This window comes from Papio anubis, chromosome 16, assembly GCF_008728515.1.
Source record: "Papio anubis isolate 15944 chromosome 16, Panubis1.0, whole genome shotgun sequence".
NCBI lineage: Eukaryota > Metazoa > Chordata > Mammalia > Primates > Cercopithecidae > Papio > Papio anubis.
In genome coordinates, this window is record NC_044991.1 from 88,416,549 (window position 1) to 88,437,753 (window position 21,205).

A 21,205-nucleotide genomic window follows, 5' to 3' on the forward strand; every position below is an offset into this window, starting at 1 on the left:
CATATATTTTACCTGATGACCCTTAAAGAAGTGCCCCCCAGTTCAGCAATCACCGGTGCAGAGCAAAGGGAGCTGGAGCCGGCCCAGCCTGTCAGCTCCTGTCTAGGCACTTCTTTCTTTCTTGGAGCTTCTAATTTATTTCTTGGCTTCTGAGGCCTAACCGTGTGTTTTGATGCACACACGGGAATTAGTACCGTCCCCAATCCTTAGGGCACATCCCTAGCCCCGGCAGAGGCTCTGAGTTTTCCTAGGAGGCGGAGGGTGTGCAAAGCCCGGCGGGCTGAAATCTCAGCCTGGCCGTCTGCTCATCTGCTCTAGCTGGAAACAGACGAGGTAGGCCTGGGTCAGGGGTCAGCAAGGAGACACTTGAAAAATAAAGGACAGAATGGAAGTGTCCACTACCACCGCGGGCCCGGGCGGGAAGTCGGACTAAGACCACCGCGGGAACGCCCCATCCAGAAGGGGTGCCCGGGTGTGGGGACGGAAACCCCAGCGCTGTCTTTAGTCTCCACACCCTCGCTTTTTTCCCCTGGAGACCGAGCGTCCCTGGCCTCTTCGGCCGCAACCCGGCTCCAGACATCCAGGGGGGCCGGGGCTGGGCTGGGCTGCTGCGGCGCGGGGGGCGCGCGCGGGCGCTGCGCCTTTAAGGCCCGCGTCGGCAGAGCGAGCGCAGGGGCCGGGCGGCGGGGCGGGGCCTCGGCGGGGCGGCCGCGGATTCACCTGCAGCTCGGAGCGCGCGGAACAGAGGCGCGGGCGGCTGCGAGGCCGGCGGACGCACCGGCCTGAGGGAACGCGCCGCCGGCCGGACTTGGCCTGGCTCCCGGAGCCGGGGCGGCAAGCAAGGCGGGCGCAGCGGGGCTGGAGGCTCCGGGCGGGCGCGGGGGAGCGGCGGCGGTGGTCTCGGCGGCGGCGGTGGCGGCAGAAGGGAGCGGGCTCCCGGTGCCGGGCACCGGGCGGGCGGCGGGGAAGATGACCGCGGGCGCCGGCGTGCTCCTCCTGCTGCTCTCACTCTCCGGGGCGCTCCGGGTAAGTTGCCGCCTCCCGCCCCTGCCTTTCGGAAGCCCCGGGCAGCGCGAGGTCGTCCCTGGAGCCCGCGGGGCGCGCACACACCCGGCGAGGCTCTCCCGGGCTCCCCCGCCGCGCTCCCCGCTGCATCCAGCCCGGCGCCCGAGCTCCGCGAAGCTGCCTGCGGTCGGCAGGAGCGGGAAGCCGCCTGGGCAGCGGGGAGTGGCGGAGCGGGGTGGGAGTGAGGCTCGGTGGAGGACCCGGGGAGCTCCGCCTGCACCGGACCCGCCGAGCCTCCCTGGGCCGCCCAAAGCCCGTAGCCGCTGCCCGGAGCTCGGCTTGCCTGCACGGGGCAGGCTTCCCACTGGCGGAGCCGGCGCGCCCTCCATCGCCCGGGAGCCGCGCGCCGCGGGAGTTGCCGAGCCCAGCCCCGGCCGTGGCTGAAGGCGTGAGGCGCCCGGCGGCTGCAGGCCGGGGATCCGGGAGTGCGGGGCGCCTGCCCGACCTCTCCTGCCCAAGGCCTGGGGGTCCGCCGCGCAGCGCCGCTCAGTTTTTTGGGTGCCGGCGGGACTGGCGCTGCGGGTGGACGGCGGGGTAGGACTGCGGGGCACTCTCACCCCTCAGCCCCCGGCGGGGCTGGAGCCCGCGTGTCCGGCGGGGCCCCGGGGGCTGGGAGCGGGTCCGGGCTTGGGCCGGGAAGCCGGACGCCAGGCGGGCGCGGCGCGGGAGGGCGCCCTGGGAGGGCGAGCGGGTCTCCCGCTTCCTCTGCAGAGCCCCGCGGACCGAATCGCTGGCTTTGCTCTGCGCCTGGCGAGGTGCGCGGCCCGCGGGGGCCAGAGTGCGCGGCGGCTCCGGGGGCGCCCCTGGGCGGAGGCGGAGGGGCGGCGGGAGTTGCAGGAACCCCCTCTCGTGGCCGATCGGCCTCGCTGCCTGCTCCCGGGCAGCGCTGTTGCAACCTCGGAAATAAACAAGTGCCAGCGGCGGGAGGCCCGCTCCGAGGCCGCGGGGCGCTGCGGGGTGCGCTGGGCACACGCTCCGGGCCGGTCGAAACTTTCCTGGACGAGTTGAGCCTCCCACCGGGCTGCGGGTGCGATCTGGAGCTTCGTGGCCGATAAGGAAAGCCGCGGTTTAGAGCTTTTCCTAAGGAATGAGCCTGCGTCCAGCTCTCCTCCCTCGGTGCTGGGGGCAGAGGGGTGCCCTCCTCGGGGTGGGCGTCTGGAATCCTGGAGCTCCGGGCTGGGGGCGGCCTCAGGAGCCAAAGCATGGGCGGGCGACAGCAGCACGCAGGGCTGGAGGAGGCGGCGGGCGGGAGGCGCCACTGCCAGGTGCGGGCTGCGCCCGGGGCTTCCTGCGCTCGCCGGGGAGCCGAGCACCGCTGTGCTCCTGCTCCTGCTCCTGCTCCTGCTCCTGCTGCTGCTCCTGCAGCGGGGCTGGCTTCCCGCTTGCACACACTGCCTCTCCCTCCACCACCTCCTCCTGCCTGTCACGCCCCCTCCTAGAAGCTTGGGAGATGGCCCTGTCGCCCACCCCATCCTTCCCTGGCCTTGTGCCACGGGCTCTAGACTTCCCCACTGAGCAGGAAAGGCGAGCGAGCTCCGGAGGACAGGAGGAGACCCCCTTTCCGGTCAGTCAGGGGAGCTGTCTCCCTGCCTGGGCTGGAGATGGGGGCTCCGAGGGTAAAAATGCGGGCTGAAGACTAGAAGGTGGAAGCGCCTCCACCGCCTTCTCCACCCCAGCCACCGGCAGCCTCCCGCAGAGCTGCCTTCTCCGCCCCACTCTGGACCTAGTCCTAGAGAATCTTCTTTCTTGCTCTCCTCTTTCTCCTCCCTCCCGGTGACCCGAAGAGGAGACAAGAAGCTGCCGCCTCCGCCTTACCAAGAGCGCGGAGCGTTGGGCCCAACGCGAATGGTCTGCAGAGCCGCCCACACTTTGGCCTCCCTTCCCTTAGTGGCTTTGGGAGCAGCGACTGAAGTCTTCTTTCTCTGCCTTTTGGACATTCCTCAGGCATCTCCTCTGCAAATGAGGCCCTGGCCGGCCTGGCTTCGCCATCAGGCCGTCCTTTATTCCCTACAGCTCACCTGCTGTGTGTGGGGCTGGGGAAGGATGCTCGGGGTCTACAGCCTCTAGAGCGCTCCCTAAAGTCCCCAGAGAGCAGAGGAGCAGACACGGGGATATGGCATCTGGGTGGAGACCGTGGCCTGCCAGCCTTTCTCTCTTAGCCAGAGACCTTTTGCACAGCAGACCCTGGATAAATGTCGGTTGGATTAAATTTCAGTGAACTTATTATTGTTTTGCCCTCTCCCCTTTGTGTTCCCAGGCCCATAATGAGGATCTTACAACCAGAGAGACCTGCAAGGCTGGGTTCTCTGAAGACGACTACACGGCATTAATCTCCCAAAATATTCTAGAAGGGGAGAAGCTACTTCAAGGTAGGGTGGGGCGTGGAGGGGTGGGAGTGAATTGCTGCCATGCTTTTCCTTGGGGAAACTTGTAGACGGAAGAGGCAAGGCTTGCCTCGTCTTTGTGCTAAACGATGGCGGTGAAGTGCAGGAGGTGTAAATTGGTTGACCTGAAAGGCGTTTGCATAACAGGTGAATGATTCAGAATCCCTGTCATTTTTGAGTGAAGTGAATCATTTCCTGGGCAACAAACTGTAATTCGGATGTAACATCACCCAAATAGTGTGCAGAGAGACTTTCTTACCAAGTATTTTTATGTATGAAGTTCTGGAGACTTAAATTATCCCTGCTTTGAAATGTATGATAAAGCAGACGATGTTGTTGGAAATGCGGTAAATAAGCCCACAGACGGTCTGTTCACAAATGTGGCATTCATTTTCATTACTGCCCCACTGACAACACGAAAACACACATGCAGGAGGGAACTACCAATTAGCTTTATCGTAATTGCAGGATTATATCCACACTTGTGATGGGAAAGTCAGAGACAGCTTCAAAACTCAGATGACAGTAGATCATCCTGCTTATTGGTCTGTTTCCCTTTCAAGACAAACTAATTAAACTTTATATTTGCATGGGAGGGAACATAAATCAGTTCTTCCTTCCCGGAGGTTGCAGAGTTCTGCCGTGAGCACCTTGGCTGTGAGCCTTTCTTCTCTGCATCAGTTTCCTGGAAGTGGCAGCCTTTGAGTTGGTTTCAAAGCGATAGAGGAAAAGAATGTTGGATAAAGGATCGAAGCTAAGTTTCCGCATTCGGGACTGTTGACTGCCCTACCGGTTTTGTGTCCCAGAGAAGGTAAACTTTTCCCTGCAGAACTGACAGTGGTTCCTGTGTGTGTGTTTGTGTGCATGCGTGTGCGTGAACTCGCTCACGCTTATAGTGATTTTTCAGATCCTCGCCCTTCAAGACAGAACTTGTTGGAGTGCCTCGTTGTTTCCTGGTTATGTGGATAGGATTTTTATTTTGCACCCAATCCAAGTTCTCTGACTTATTTTTGTTATCTAAACTGTGATACTATTGACTCATTAATCATCAAAAAAATAAAAAATCTCTAGGCAGTTGGCCTAGGAGCAGAATGGATGTGCAATCTAAGAGGGCGTACATAGTAAAGAGTTTTCAAGAGCTGCTCTGTTCATTGCGCTGTTTTTGTCACTTCGGAGTTGGAATGGGTAGGCCATTTTCAGGATCGTTTGCTTTACTGAGAATCTCAGTGAACCCCTAGAGAAGGCCTGGGGAGGATCCTTCACTCTCAGTGCATTGTACAGTCCCTTATAACTCGTGGGGCGCTGACTGCAGTCTGCTGTGTGCATGTCCTGCTGTGCTGAAACTGGCATCCTTAAGCTCTCTGATTATGTGGCCAAATATGTTAAGACCCTGGAGTATCCAATTTTACTCAGGCACTTAAGAAAAATGCCTCTCTTTTTATTAATAAATACTGCTTACTACAGAAGAGAATGACAAATTCTCGTACTTCCTACAACACGACGTGAGATTTCACACGAGCATCTCTTCCCTTTCATGGTGTGTTGTGTGGGGATCTCCACTCCCAGTGGTCCAGGCCAAACTGCACTGTGCTCCTGATTGGTGTGGTGGGAGAGCCTAGATCACTGGCCGTGTGTCGGCCCCGCCCCTGCGGCCAGGTGGTGTTCTCCTCGTGGGGGAGTCAAGAGTCACATGACCCTGGGTGAATCTGGACCAGCTCAGACATTGTGTGGACTCATTTTCCAAGCGCCCATTGACTTACGTGTGCAGCCCAGCCCAGGGCTGGTTCAGGGAAGAATTGCAGAGAATCTCCCGAGCACCTGGGCCTGCTGGGTCCTCTCTGCCCCTCCTCTAGGGGCTGTAGTCGCATTGCTTCTCCTGCGCCTGTGTGGGTTCCCTTCTCACTGTTTTCCTCCACTCATTCTTCTGAAGGTGTAGAGTCTCAGGAAGAAAGAGATGTTTTATATCTGACAAATAATTTTGCACATATGGAGGCAAGAGCTAAGGCTGACAGGCCCTGAAACCAGGGCACAGTGACATTTCTCTCTGTACGCAGAGTACTTTGAAACTACAAGACCATGGTGAGGAGGCCTGTGTGAAGAGGAGACGGGAAGCGTGGTGTTTCTGTTATTCTGGTAGGAATCAAGTTAAACAGATAATGACTACTTATAATTGAGTTATTCCAGCGGAGAGAGCTTAACCTTAATTTGACGAGTGAAGCTTCACAGAGTGGCCGTGTTCCTCTGAGTAGGCCATGAGCTATTAGCGGCCGCTCCATGGCTCCTTCCCTTTGCCTGAGTCAGCTCACAGCAGCCCCAAACATACAGATTCCAGCAGGAGCGATTTGTTACACAGTAATTAACTTGTTTATGATAAATGGATGGAAGAAATGTCGTGGCATTTTGTTTTATGTCTAAATGAAAAGCATTTGCATTCTAAAAATTTCATGCTAATTAGGCTTAAAATAGTTTTCCCCAATAGGGTAGCAAATACTATGTATTACGAACCTTCTGAGAAGCGGAGCCGCGAAGTATGGAAATGCAGGACTTAGCTGCTGTTGGGAGCCTTCCTAGACGCCACTCCTGTGTCCCGTCTGTGCTTTTTCTGGAGAGTGTTTGCATGCAATTGCATATACTCTTACGTTACAGTTTTGCTTTTAGGATAATTCACTTATGGCCCTGATCACTGATGCATGGTCATATCTAAAATAGGACAGTGAAGCCGTTTGCCTTAGGCTAAAATGCAGTGTTCTCTAAACCGTAGTTTAGTCTGGGGTGATGGCTAAGCTGGTGTCTTTTTCTCTGCTTTGTTAATAATTAATGGCCAGCCCGCCCGGAAGCTGCAGCCCGGTACCGTGACCTGCATTGCTCTCCCGCGTGGTGGGCGGAGTCTGGGCACACCCAGACCCGATTCATAGCAGAAAACTCGGACAGGCGGGAGAGTCCTAGGTAGCATAGTGGGAACTGAGGACTCCGGGTCGTATCTCCCCTCCATCCTGGAACGAAGCGGGAACAGGTGAGTGGAAACATTGTTCACTGGGGATGGGGTGGAGCCTGGCATCATCAGATTAATGTGGGTACACTATGTATAGAGTAAAGTATATTAACATGGGTACACCACGTACAGAGTATAGAAAGAGGAGCTTGTTTCTAATGACTTAACATGATGTCCTCAGCAAAGCCTTGCCTCTCCCCATTTCTCAATTCGTTTAGGACCATCTTGTGCACCCTCTACCACCTTATTGGAGAGGGACCATCTTGTATACCCTCTACCACCCTCTACCTCTATATTGGAGAGCTTACATTATCTGGCCATTCATCTCTCTTACTTAAACTCTCAGGTTTCTGAGGGGAAGAGCTCTGCCATTCTTTTTTTTTGGAGACAGAGTCTCGCTCTGTCGCCCAGGCTGGAGTGCAGTGGCGCGATCTCAGCTCACTGCAAGCTCCGCCTCCCAGGTTCATGCCATTCTCCTGCCTCAGCCTCCGGAGTAGCTGAGAGTACAGGCACCTGCCACCACGCCCGGCTAATTTTTTTTGTATTTTTAGTAGACACGGGGTTTCACGTGTTAGCCAAGGTGGTCTCCATCTCCTGACCTCGTGATCTGCCTGCCTTGGCCTCCCAAAGTGCTGGGATTACAGGCGTGAGCCACCGCCCCCAGCCAGAGCTCTGTCATTCTTGTTTTCTATTTATATCATTTCAGGATGTTCTTGGCTAACAGAATAAAACCCAATTCACATAATCTCAAATAAATGGGGGTGAATTTTTCTTACATAACTGTGAGTGCAGACATAGGTGGCCACATGCTGGAGCAGCAGACAAGGGACACGGTCATGTGCCTGCCTAATCCTCTTCTCCCATTCTGCCATCTTCAGTGTGTCATTTAGTGCCTCGTCCCTGCAAACTGGCTGCCGTGGTTCCAGTCGTTGCTTCTGAGTTCAGAGCAGAAGAAGGTGCAGATAGTAGCACCATCTGCATTTCTTCCCTGTACCAGGAAAACAAACACTTTCTGAGAATCCCTGCAGAAGTTGTCATTGACTAGGTCACAGGCCACTCCTAGCTGAACTGATGGGGGTGGAGCTCTGGGAATGCAGAGAAGTGCATTGTCATGTGTGTCTTAGATCCATTAGAATCTATCACGTGGTAGGTGTCCAAATTGCTCATCTCAGAACAGAACTGGGGCTTTGTTCTGGGAAGGAAGAAGGAGGGATGGATGCTGAGTAGACCTTCCCCAGTGCCCAGCACTATACCGGAAGCAGAGTCGACAGACAATGAATTGCTGAATGAGTGAACGACTCATTTGCATACAAAGGCGTTCAGACAGAGGCATGGTTGAAGAGAGATCAGATGCGGGTGTCTGGAATCCGTATCTAAGAATCTGCCATTTCTGCCACACTGCATGGCCAGAAGTACTATGATCTTGTCTTTACAAGTAGGTCGAAGATAGGCTCTTTGCCCATGCAGTTTGGTTTGAACCACCTCTGCATAGATAGGCAACTCTTCCAGGGCAGAGGCATGCTAGATACACAGCAAGAATGTCAGCCCGTCTTCCTGTGTACTGGATATCCAGCGCTGGCCTAATGCTGGATATCCATGGTGGCTGTGCAGTCAGTATTAGTCAAATGAAGTAATGAATGAATCAGAAAATACTGACACTGTTCCTGTTTCTGAGTTGCTTTGGTTAACTCACAGCAGAGAGGGAGCTGCTATGAATATTCAAATAAGTGGTACTAATGATAAGCCAACCATGTATGCCTAGAATTACTAGACATTGGAAGTTGCCTGTCCAGGATTGATTCTCTCTCTCTCTCCCTTGCCAACAAACCTCATCTGTGCTAGTCCATTGGCTGACAGTGTGCCCTGTTTAATACACCTCTAGACTCATTACACCAAGGTGACAATGTGGCTTCTTTCTGGTCACTGGTATCTAATTAGGTTAGTCTATTAGGTTAGACTTTGGGGAAAGCTGTTTTTATTCTTGGTAACAAGGAACAAACTGAGCTGGCCAGCCTTCTGCCCTTTGCTCTTACTTCTTCTTCCTATCTGGAACTCAGATGTGATGGCTGAGGTAAAGCAGCCATTTTGTGACTATGAGGATGGTGGAACACAGATTGGTTCCCAGAAGTCATCCTCGAACAATGGCAGAGCCCTGGACTCACTGTCTCCTGAGTGGTGAGAAAAATAAGATCAAAACACCATACTTGGTTTTGTTGTCACATGCAGCCAAGTGCATTCCCTGACGTAGGGAAAGCTGTGCACACTACCAAAGTCAACCTCTGTCCTGAGCCTGGGTTTTTAGGCTCCCTCTACCCTCCTGTGTTCCTTGGACCTTGGCCACTTGCTCTTGCTTTAAAGGCCCTCCTCTGCTCCTTTGTGAATTGGCGTCTGCACCTAGCACACTGGATTGCAGAGAGCATGTCATGAATACTTGGTAACTGTTGAATAAACGAACAGTCACTACTCCAGACTGTCTTATGGCCAGGAGATGAAAGAACCCTTAGATATATTAAATCAGGACTATCTGAACCCCTACCAGAGAATGTAAACTCGTTGCTGGATCTCATAGTGATCCTCTTCCAGGAAGTTATGTATTGGGGGTTTTGCCTCTGGTCACAATGTCCACTGGTTCTAGGGAACCTTGGTCTCTATAGATAAGCAGAGTTATGTGAAGGCTGAGTGGGACTCAGACCCCATTGGTGGCTTGCCCGCACTTTCTTGCTGTCGAAGTTAGAAGGCTGCTTCTTTCTGAGCACCCAGACGTCCACTGCCTCCGTGGGTGGTCTCTTCAGGGATCCCTGAAAATGGGCACGCAGAGCCCAGGATGGAGTCCTTGGGATCTCTTTGGCCGTTTCTGGGGGTGGTCCTTACCTTTTCACGGGGCCGTTATTGTTTGAGGTTTCCAGCAGCTTTTCCCTATTATAGTTTTGCCTGGTCCCAGGATTAAGAGGTTCAGAAAGGGAAGTGTATATCCTGTCCTTAGAAAGTGGTGGCTATCAGATAAAAGGTAGGACCGGCCCGGGAATAAAGCACAGAAAGCGTTGCATGGTGCGTCGTCTGCAGGCCAAATCTCACGCTGAGAGAGGGTCCTGGTAGCCCTGGTTAGAAACAAAGCAAGGCAGAATGCTGCCGCCCTGCTGGGCTCTGCACAGTCGCGTGCCCCTGTGTGCAGCTGCTTCTCACGGCGCTGCCTTTCATCTCAAGAGGGAGCTGTGGTCAGTGGCCCTGCTGCTACCCATGAGAAATCTAGGCTCAAGGAGGCGGCCACACCTGCCCCAGATCGCTTGATTCCTAAGTAAGTGGATCAGGATTCCCACCCTGCAAGCTTCCTAAGCACTGCTTCTCTATGCTCACTGCCACTGAGCAGACTCCCTTTTGTTGCAGAAGGCAGTGCACGCACCAGCTACAGAAATGAGGATGTGTGAACTCACTGACGCTGTGACTTAAAGATTACGGTTTTGCATTTGAGAAATATGTGTTTTAATGAGTCTTCAGATGAGGGAGCATGAGGCTTTGCAGAATTATAATGTTATGATAACATTATGTTCTGTCCGGCCCTTGGTATATGGTATCTCCTCTCACCTTCACAAAAGCCATATGGTATCTCCTCTCACCTTCACAAAAGCCCTTCCAGGGAGGTAAGATTCTTCCCATTTTATGGATCAGTAACTGAAGATCAGTGAGTTCTGGAGATTGGCCTAAGGGTATGAGATTTGCTCTGTTTTCCCTCTTTGTGCAGTCCTAGGCATTTAGCTCATTCCTATCTCCAAATTAATGTTAAAGAAGATGGTTTTAGAGCACTGCTGTCACGTGCAGACAGGATCGGACCCAGATGTTCAGGGCCACAGCCGTAAAACCAGCAGTGACCAGGCACACAGATATGTGCAGTAAACAGAGGCCCCCAGTGCGTTGGGAAGTGCTTGGTTGCAGTTGCTCCTGTATAAGGCTCAACTGAAGTGGGTCTAAACTCCGGACACCGGGGGTTTGCAAAACCAGCCCTGGGATTAGAAGAGCCCGCGGCTTCTGCGATGCCAGTGGGAGCTTTCAGTTCGGAGCATGCAGCGAGCGGTCCCAGAGCAGAGCTCTCACTTGGATTTCAGACTCCGCCAGCGCTGGGGAAGCCGTGCAGAGAGGGAGCTGAGAGCAGAGTCCGGCCGGTCCTGGAAGCCCTGAGCACATTCCATCTGAGCTGGGTTTATGCACGGATCCATCGTTGTCTACACTCACATTGTGACACGGGGCACCGGGAGCCTTAGTGAGGCCGGTTACAGATGGAGAGAAAGTGCCACAACCTTGCAGCTGGCCAGCCGGGGCGGGGCTCCCTGACAGCCTCTCTTGAGCAGATGCCGTGAGAGCTGGTCCTGAGGCTGCCGTGGCCTTTCTGCCCATATCGGGGTCCTGGGTGTCTGCAGAGATCTTGTATTCTAAGCTTAGAGAGAGCAAGGTGCTTGCTATAACTTGAAACAGTCTGAAGATGTGGTGCTTTCCAAGGTTTACGTGGGTTCCCCTTTTCTGCCAAGCCCCCTTGCGGTGAAGGCCCTTTGCACCCCTTTGCCCCCAGGGGTGACCTTCCTGTGCGCAGGGTCACTTCCACTCTGGGACTGCATGGCAACTGGGTTGGTATAAGCTTCCAAGACCTGTGGGTTCTTTGTTTCGAAAGTAGTGATTTTTCTAATTCTACCCTGCGGCGTTAAAAATAATCACAATGAAATTCCTAATGAAGTTCAAAGGAAGAGTATTTGGTGTGTATGTACCTGTATTGTGTGCTCCATTATACTAATTTAAAAATGTGGAAATTTTGTGACTTCTCTTATGTTGCAAATGGAGGTGGATTAAAATTAAGGAAAGGGCTTTTTCCTCTTTCCCACCTTCCCTGCCTCCTTCCTCTTTCCCTCCCTCTCTCCCTCCTTTCCTCTCCCTCCCCTCCCCTCCTTTCCCCCCTCCCTCCCTCCCTCCCTCCCTCCCTTCCTTCCTTCTTTCCTTCCTTCCTTCTTTCCACCCTCTCTCCCTTGCTCTCTCCCTCCCTCCCTTCCTCCTTTCCTTCCTTTCTTTTTTCTTTGAAAGCTGGGTTAAGTAGATGCCAGGACTAATCATGAACTGAGAGAGAGAGAGAGCAAGCAAGCATTCATCTTTTCAAAAAGTCCTATTATTCTGACTTTTTGAAGAAGCAATTTTTCCTCCAAGTGAATTCCACTATAAAAAATACCATAAGCCGAATGAAGCTTCTTTCCGTCAAGGGTGATAAAGTTCTCCCGAGTGTGTTCTTGTAAAACCTCATGGCATTTGCCGGCTCCTTCAGTCCCCAGAGTGGGACTGTGGTGTCTTGCAAGCTGGGCTGGCAAAATCCTTTGTTTTTCATCAAAAGGCTCAGAATTTTGGTGCCTTTTTGCCCGGGCTCTGGGCTGCCCTCTCCTGGTGGCCTCCGGTATTGTCTCTGGCTGGTGTCTGCTTTTGGTTCTTTTTTTTTTAATTCTTTTTTTTTTTTTTTGAGACGGAGTCTCGCTCTGTCACCCAGGCTGGAGTACAGTGGCCGGATCTCGGCTCACAGCAAGCTCCGCCTCCCGGGTTCACACCATTCTCCTGCCTTAGCCTCCCGAGTAGCTGGGACTACAGGCGCCCGCCACCTCGCCCGGCTAGTTTTTTGTATTTTTTAGTAGAGACGGGGTTTCACCGTACAAACCAAACCAAAAATCCCTACTTAATTATCTTTGACCCAGTATGTGCTCCCCGAGGCCATTTTCCTGGCAACTCCCACATCAGGGGCCGAGAAGGAGGGGAGGAGCTGCTGTTTGGGGGAACTTACCTTGTGCTAATGTGTCTTCTCATTTAACGCTTTCGTGAGACCTGCAGCTTAAGGTAGTTAGAAGGCGCGTCCCAGATCACTCGGTATGGGCAGGGGACTTTGTCTATATGTTTTTATCTCCCACACTGCCTTTTCCAGGAGGAATTTACTTAGATTACAAATAGTATTATTTTCTTATTGCAGTACAAATCCCCACAAATGTAGCAGCTTAAACAACACAAAGTTATTATCTTGTGGTTCTGAAGGTCAGAAGTCCAGTTCCAGCCCCTGTGCTGAAATCAAGGTGTCTGCAGGGCAGGTTCCTTCTGGAGGCTCCAGGCGGGAATCCGTGTCCTTGTGCCTCCCAATTTCTCTGGGCTTCTGCACTCCTTGGCTCCTGGCCGCTTCCTCTGTTTTCAGAGCCAGCCGCGAAGCATCTCTGTGCCGTCCTCCAGGGTTATTGAGGGTCACTGGTCACGTCCACCTCTCTCTACATCCTTCTCTTCCATTGTAAGAATCCCTGTGATTACCTTGGGCCTCCCTGAGTAACCCAGGATAATCTCCCATCACAAGATTCTTAATTCAGTCACCTCTGCCAAGTCCCCACTGTAAGATCCCAGGCTCACAGCCTCCGGGATTAGGATGGGTACCTCTCTGGGGAGCCGTGATTCTGCTGACCACATGCATGTCTGATGACAGAGCGAGCCTAGCAGGTGTGTGTGGGAGTTTCCCACTGACCTCCGCACACTGAGGACTTGCTGTGCATCCCACACTGTGCGGTGACCTTCATTCAATCCTGCAGACCCCAGGGGTTCCTTCATTCAGTCCTACACCTAGCTCAGTGGTTCCTTCATTCAGTCTTACACAGACCTCAATGGTTCCTTCATTCAATCTTACACGGACCTGAGTGGTTCCTTCATTCAGTCCTACATGAACCTCACAATCTTACACATACCTCGGTGGCTCTTTCATTCAGTTCTACACATACCTCAGTGGTTCCTTCATTCAGTCCTACATGAACCTCAGTGACTCCTTCATTCAATCTTACACAGACTCCAGTGGTTCCTTCATTCAGTCTCACACATACCTCAGTGTTTCCTTCATTCAGTCCTACACAGACCTCGCAATCTTACACAGACCTCAGTGGTTCGGGGTGGCATCTCCACTTCACTGTTGAGGAAACTGAGGCATGGAGCCACTGAGTGACCTGGCATGCGCTGTGGGTCAGGGGGGTCAATCTGAAGGAACGCTCCAGTACTTAGCCACAGCCCACTGGCTCTCACCCGGTCCTGCCTGGCTCCAGGAGCTCCTGCCACCTGCCTTACCCAGTGGCTGTAGTTAGGACTCAGAGGGGCAGTGTCCCTTGTGGGTCCTGAGGTGGGGATCTGCTGCTTTGGGACTCCGCAGGGTGAACTGCCTGGGAAGCCCACAGCAGCTTCCAATCTGGACCGTTCTCGCTCTTCCTCGTTTGGATTCACTGTGTTTTCTTGCTGACAGTATGTGGGGATTTAGGGAGGATTAAGGTAAGCCTTCCACGACAGATGAATATCCACAGGGCCCCAGAGTGCCGCTCACGCCTTGCTAGTAGGAAGCTGATCCTTGAGGGTCTGGGTGCTTCCCAGCCCAGGAAAGATGCCCCTGGTACAGCCCCAGGTGTTGAGCGGTGTGCTTGCTCCTGGAATGGGTGCATTTTCCATTTGGAGTACGATTTAATGAATTTCCATTCCCAGGGTGTGGGTATTGGACCCTGTGTCTCTCCCCAAAGGAGCGCCTAGCTCTCTTTGTCTCTGGAGAAGGCAGAGGAGAAAGGCTTGCCTTCCAGGTGTCTTTTCAGCAGTGTGCCCTTGGGTTTGTGTGTCTGTATTGGAGAAATGTTGAAATTTTCGGCTTTGCATTTGTTCTGGCCACCCAAATGTGAGTTGAGATGCCATCTATATTGATGTGCCTAGAAAAGCAAGAAGGAAAGTTGGTGTCTGAGTTTGCTACGTATGAAGTCCTAGACTTCCACTTCCAGGAAGGTCCAAGGAGAAACGCAGGCTGCAGCCCCTGAGAGGGTGCAGAGAGATGCTGGCGGGGAGTCCGGAGAGGGATGAATTGGATGAGGACCCTTCCTTCTCTGGACCTCAGTTTCCCTGTGCAAAGCAGAGGGGTAAGATGACCAACTGTGGTCCAGGAACTGCCTGCCTGGGGGGTACTTGCTAAACTCGCCAGCCTGCTGGATCCTGTCCCAGACCTACTGGAGGGTGCCACCAGTGACCCACAAAGGATCCCTCCACGCAGAGCCTCCAAATGTAACATTATTTGGAGAAAGGGTCTTTGCAGATGTAATCAACTTCAGAATCTCTAGATGAGATCATCCTGGATTACCTGAGTGGGTCCTAAATCCAAGGACAACTGTCTTGGGTCCTAAATCCAAGGACAACTGTCTTTTCAAGAGACAGAGAAGACACAGACATGGAGAGGGGGGGCCCTGTGAAGTCACAGGCAGAGATTGGAGCAATGCAACCACAAGTCCAGGAAGGCCTGGAGACGCTGGAACATGGGAAGGTCAAGGAAGGACACTGCCCTAGAATCTGCAGAGAGGGCAGCCCTGTCGACACCGGGATTTCAGACTTCCAGCCTCCAGAACTGCAAAAGAATACATTTCTGTTACCTGAAGCCACCAAGTTTATGGTCATTTATTACAGCAGTCACAGAGAACAAATCCACCCACTGAGCTGGGAATTCTGGGGCTGTGACCTGGGACTCTGCCGTTTCTCTCCATCTCCCAGGGAATCCGATCTTTGGGAAAGCATCAGAGCTTCAGGCTTAGAGGATGTTTAGCTTCGGATTCCCCAGGGGCTGCATCCCTGGAGAGAAACCGTGTTATCTGGGAAGGTATCTGCCAAATGTAACCAGCATCTCAAAGTGCAGCTCAGGTGGGCGGCTTAAAACAATGCTGGGTGTTTCAGTCCTACCGGAAAGGCAAATGAGGCACTTCAGTGTAGTAATGGGGTATTTTATATTGCAAAGCGTGACATAGAACAATTTCATTGGAATTAAAATGTATATGGAACATTTGTTCTCTGCCCATTATCTTCCTCTGTCAAATGGAATCTTAACAAGGATTATAGCTCAGATAATATCACATAGATATATTGTAAATATTTTGTTAATCTAAAGGTCTGCATTTGGGAATGGATCGTTCAACAGAGACGGAGAGGGGAGGCACGCTCCCTCTGCTGATGAGATGTGGAGGGACACAGAGAGGAGCTGGGCACTCTCCAGTGTTTACGGAACACGCCTCTTCTCTCCCCAAAACCGCTTGACTGTGGAAATGCAAAAAGATATTCTTTCTGGCTGCAGGAATCTCCTGTCCCGTGTTTCCAGCAGCTGTGTGTTTGCAGCCTGGCCGAGGGTTCGCACACGGCTCAGGAAAGCAGCCGCTGAGCCTGGCTTCAAGGCTGATCCGTGTCACTCTCGCAGCCTGTGTTGCAGCAGGCTTCTTGCAGGTGTGGGTCTGGGCCTGCAGTTGACAGGGGAATGCTCTTTGTACCCCCAAGGGTCTTCTTCCGACATGTGTGGCTATGGGACACACAGCCTGCCCTCCCGTCTCTCTTTCTGGGTTGGGCAGCTGGAGAGCCAGTGCCTGGGATGGGAGTGGGCCTGGCCAGCCCAGCGGGTGGCATGTAGCTGGATGCCAGAGCTCTTGGGTCCATCCACGTCTCCTGCACGGATCCCGAGGAGGGGCTCCAGGCCAAGGAGGGGAGAAGGCACCTCTGGCTGCACTTGACCTTGTCCTGCTTATGTCTCGGAGCGTCTCAGCCAGAACCAGGAGGCAAAGCCAGGCAGTGGGAGCCGAGCGGGGCCTGTGCACAGGGAGGCCCAGGCCAACAGGTCAGTGGCTGAATTGCTTTTTCCCGATGCTGGGGTTGGCTTGCATCAGTGAGAACTTAAAAGAGGAATGTACCTTTTCTCCTGTCTTCTTGTTTTCTTCAGTGGGTGCTATGGTTTGAGTATTTGTCCCTGCCAAATCTCGTGTTGAAATGTGATCCCAGCCATTGGAGGTGGGCCTGGTGAGCGTTCCCGAGTGGTTTGGTGCTGTCCTTGCGGTAATGAGTGAGTTCCCACTCTGTTAGTTCCTGGGAGAGGTCATCCTTATAGAAAGAGCCTGGCACCTCCCTCTCATTGCTCTTGCTTCCATTCTCGCCATGTGATCTCAACACGTGGGCTCTCCTTTGCCTTCTGCCATGAGCGGAAGTCTCCTGAGGCGTCCTCTGAAGCAGATACGTGCCATGCTTCTGGTACAGCCTGTAGAACCATGAGCCAAATAAACCTCTTTTCTGTATCACTTACTCAGCCTCAAGTATTCCTTTATAGCCACACCAATGGACTAAGACAATGGGATGTTACCAAGGCTCTGGGTGATTTGTTGGTGGGACAGCCACTGGTGTTTGGCTCCTGAATCCTGTAAATGTGATGAGCTGTGTTGTGCAGACACCTTGGGTGAGTGTCAGAATCCCAGGAAAAGCCCTGCGGTGGTCCTGGGGCTCAGCCCCACTTGAGGGGTTAACGGCACCACTGTCTGTTGGTCTGGTCCACTGATGGAGCCCTCCCCGTGCTGCGTGCTGCACCGTGCCAGCTGGGTTCATCTGCACGGCCACTCTAGACAGAAGGCATGTTACGAACCCTCCTTTCACAGAGCTGGGGTGCTGACATAGGACAGTTTGGCACTGCCGCTCCCTTAGTGGCCCTGGAGGAGCCAGGATTGAGGGGGGTCAGCCTTCAGAGTCCTGTCCTCTGTATCACCTTGGAACCAGCCCCCTATGGAGACCTAGTACACCCTGTTGCCTGGAGAGTCCACGTTTCTAGTCCTCAACCATCAGCTCTGTGACACTGGACCATTTTGTGACCTGTGCGACCTTTCCCACCTCATAGGAGGGAGATGCCAGGTCCATCTCATGAGGGCCTTGAAGACCCAGCAGGGTGATCCGTGGTCCATGTGTATTGAGGCACCAGGCTCTGGAAACACCAAGGCTTGCTGGCTTGCTCTTATTTATTAGTTATAATTAGTTATTAATTAATTATAATTAGTTATTAATGTAAACACATCAGGCCCTGCTCCGCCAAGCAGACCCCAGCCCTGTCAGAGCTGCCCTTCTGCTCTTGTCCTCCTCTTCGAGTCCCTGTGAAGTGACCTGCCTGGCCACTGATACCTGGGAAAGGTGAGTTGCTCTCCCAACCCCAGGCTCCAGAGGCTCCCGGCAAGGAGACGCTCAGACAGCAACTCCGTGTTCCCAACACGTGACTGGACCTCCAGAGCTGCTGGTACTCATTCCCACACGGCCCTGGCTGTTGACGATGACCTCAAGCTCCTCAGACCAACCTTCTCCGGAATCTGGCCCCCAGGTGTGGAGAGGGCTGGCTGACCTTTGCAGCAGTCATTTTTCCATCAGAAGGTGGCTGGATTTGATGGGTTTTATGGTTTTGTTGAGAGACTTTCTCCCCCAATGGCCTTTACATTTCTTACGCGTGGCCCGAGATCTTTTGGCAAAAGGCATGTTTAAAAATTGAATAAATAAATTATGGAGAATGGCTTATTTAAAGCTCTGTAGGCTGATGGGGGAGAGAAGCGGTAATGAACATAAGTTACCTGCTATCGTTATTTATTAATCGGGTATTGCTATGATTGGATTACATCGTATCCTGTTTAATGCTTGGGCAGCGATGAACTGATGGGGGTTAGAAGTAAGTTGTTCTGAGACTAGGCCTGCCGCAGCCTGCAGCTTCTTCCCAGGTTATCTTATTCTTTTCCATCTTCCGTCAGATACGAAGAAGGGATTATATAACTTGTTTTATCTGGTTCTTATATTTTAAGATAAAAATGGAATACCAGTGCCAGGCTGAAGGTTATAAAATTGTGATCAAGAGTCCGTAAAATTAGAGAACTTAGGTTTTCTTGGGAAGAGAGAGGATTTGCAACGACTCTTTCGTTAAAGGCGCTGGACACTTAAGGATTGACCCACACAGACGTGTAAGACGGTCTTTCATGTGGAGCAAAAAAACAGAGTTATGTGCTTGAAAGGTTAATGGCTGGTAAACGTCAATTTTCTTCAATCCTGGCTAATAAAAATAGCTTATAAGACATAAAATGTCATGCTGCCCAAATTACAGGGGCCTTTGAAATCCATGTTGAAGTCTCGTATCCATCGTAAACAGTGGTGGGGTGGGGGGAGTGTGAGCCTCAAGTGTTTCTTCGTCATGGTCGAGTGATGGCACCTTTGCGGGGAGGTCGAGGCAGCTGCGGAGTGGTGAGGATGTCTTCCTCTGGGGTGTTTTTGGGTTAAACATTTACCATCCTCTGGATTCATAGTCTGGGAAACTTTTTGCAGTACATCTTTATTGCATTCGATCTATAGCCGCCTTGACACTCTTGGACCCTACGGGGCAATGTTAAATGCTATAAGCACAATATTCTCTCAAAATCTCATTCCTAATATGATGGCAGTGACAGACTTTGGGTAGAATCCCTGAAATTAGAATGGGGCCGTCTTCACTTTTTGGGTTGGAATTTCAGCACATCAAGATTCTGGAACTCTCCAGGGTTTTAAAGGGATGGACTGGGGGCTGGGAGAATAAGGGCTTCTTCGTACTGGCATCTCTAGCCCCATGGCCTCATCTCATCTGCTTTACTTGGGATGCAAGTTTGAGGGGACAGCGCAGAGGCTCTGCGATGAGAGCAAATGTGGAGAGCCTGGCTTCCGAAATAATTGCCCACCGTGAGTTAATTTCCCAGTGCCCTTTGGGGCTGGCATCCTCTGCTGTATTAAATCCAGCCCATTGACAATGGCACTCCTTCTTCCTAAGTGATAGAAGACAGCCCTCAGCATCCAGCTCTGCTGAGTCAGCACAACAGAGGCCAGCGGGCTGTCTTTGTCATTTCTTTGTGAGCTGAGGATTAAATTGCCCTGTGGGCTGGCATGGAGCCATGGGCCGTGGTTTTGCATCCTACAATGTGAGGCCCCGGCCTGGGGGTTCTCAGGTCTGCACTCACGTCCCAAACATCTCCCACGCTGTCCCCCAGCCTTTTCTTACAACGGTGCGTGAAGCCACGTGAACTGAACAACAGAATTTGATTTTTCCACCCCACCAACCTGGAGGTTGTACCTTACCGTGGGCAAGTGAGAAAAGGTGCCCCTCACGAGATGGTTCTGTCACGATGCCATGGTCCTGGTTTTGCCTTTTTGCAATGGGAAGATGAAAACGAGGTGTCACTGAGCTCTCCCCTCAACGTGCCAAGATACTGTTTTCGGGGGTAGGCTGCGACTCGGGGCTGACCCACGTGGGTTTGCACGTGCTATGTTTAAACAAGGCAGCTCACTGATTGGGGGTAGGGTGGGCAGAGAGCCGTGTGCATGGAGGACAGCCAGAGAGAGCAGGGGACCGAGAGGCAAGGCGCTACTCTTGTACTTGGTGGCTTCCTTCTTTCACTTGAAATTGTGTCATTAGTGGCTTTTTCCTCCCTTTACAAAAGAAGCCCCAAGAAGAGTTGTTTCATGCCAGGCCTCTTCCTCCTCCTCCTCCTCCTCCTCCTCCCCCCCTCTTCCCCCTCCTCCTTCTTCTCCTCCTCCTCGCAGCCCTGAGGCTGCAGCCTGCTGGCACTCAGGATTGTCAGAGACATGCCCCACTGTTGGGTTCTAAAAGGAGGATTCTGGAAGGATATCACTCTCCGACGTGCACATAAAAAGTCCCCCAGTGGCTTTCTAAGGTTGTGGCTTCAAGGAATCACTAATTAATCACTTCCTCCAGCCCCAGTGGAGCGGAGGGGCTGCTCCTGAGACAGGGAGGTTACAGCCGCCCCCTGTCTATCTGCTCCTGTCTGCCGGGCAGAAAATTACATTATTTCCTCATTTTGAAAGGTGCTTGTTTTATCAGAAAGACATCCCTTCGATGCAGTTATCTAGGAATTGTCTTATTGCATTTCTCCCTTATCAGTTTGGAAATAATATTATTTCCTTCTGGCTTAAATGCCATATGGGTCAAAACTTTTGTTGTTGGAAAATGGCACCGTCAATGAGTGCACTGTTTGTTGCAGAAGCTCCTGGTCACCCTCAGAGGTGACAAATGCCCAGTTTGGGGGACACCATGGGCAGTTTGAGGGAGTACTGCACACAGTTTGGGGAGTACCATGGGCAGTTTGGGGGAGTGCCATGCGCAGCTTGGGGGAGTACCGTGTGCTGCTTGGGGGAGTACCATGCACAGTTCGGGGAGTACCATGTGCAGTTTGGGGGAGTACCATGCACGTTTTTGGCGAGTTTCATGCACAGTTTGGGGGAGTACCGTGTGCAGTTTGGGGGAGTACCATGCACATTTTGGGCGAGTTTCATGCACAGTTTGGGGGAGTACCGTGTGCAGTTGGGGGGAGTACCATGCGCATTTTGGGTGAATTTCATGCGCAGTTTGGGGGAGTACTGTGGGCAGTTTGGGGGAGTACCATGCACAGTTTGGAGGAGTACTGTATGCAGTTTGGGACACCTGACTGTGCTTTTCTGAAGGATCCTGGATTCTGAGCATCACTGGGGGTGGAAGCAAACACTTATCTGTTGATTTCCTAACACATTGCACTGTTAATCTCAACTTGCCTTCTCCCAATGGAACTGCTCTTGGTGAGACTGTAGCCTCTCTCTAGGAAGTTATTTGATTTTTGATGTAAGGAAAAGGATTAATGTGGCTGGATTTTGATAAGGCTGGCTGCCTGGCATGTCAGCGACACTCTCATCCCGCCAGTATCACTGACAGTGGGTTCGTTACGCAGGAGCACTGCAGAGCAGTGATACGGGATGTGCAGAGATAATTGTAGTTTTGCTATTTAAAAAATAAGTCTAGTACTTTACACTGTTTAAGTGATAACCTGTTTAGAAAACCTCACAGTGCCTGTCTTTTGGCACAGAAAAACCTCTTCTAGCAGCTTGACTTGGATTTTGTTAATCTATTTTTATTTTC

General features: G+C 52.5%; 1 protein-coding gene across 1 annotated transcript in view; it reads left to right on the top strand.

The window, feature by feature from the left end:
* The first annotated feature begins 890 nt into the window (after positions 1-890).
* CDH4 (cadherin 4) overlaps positions 891-21,205 on the top strand; it is a 669,406-nt gene continuing 649,091 nt past the window's right edge. The window contains exons 1-2 of the mRNA XM_021920848.2: positions 891-1,026; positions 3,323-3,434. Of these exons, the coding sequence (XP_021776540.1) occupies positions 970-1,026; positions 3,323-3,434 (169 nt within the window). The 5' untranslated portion in view covers positions 891-969. The remainder of the gene's footprint in view (positions 1,027-3,322; positions 3,435-21,205) is intronic.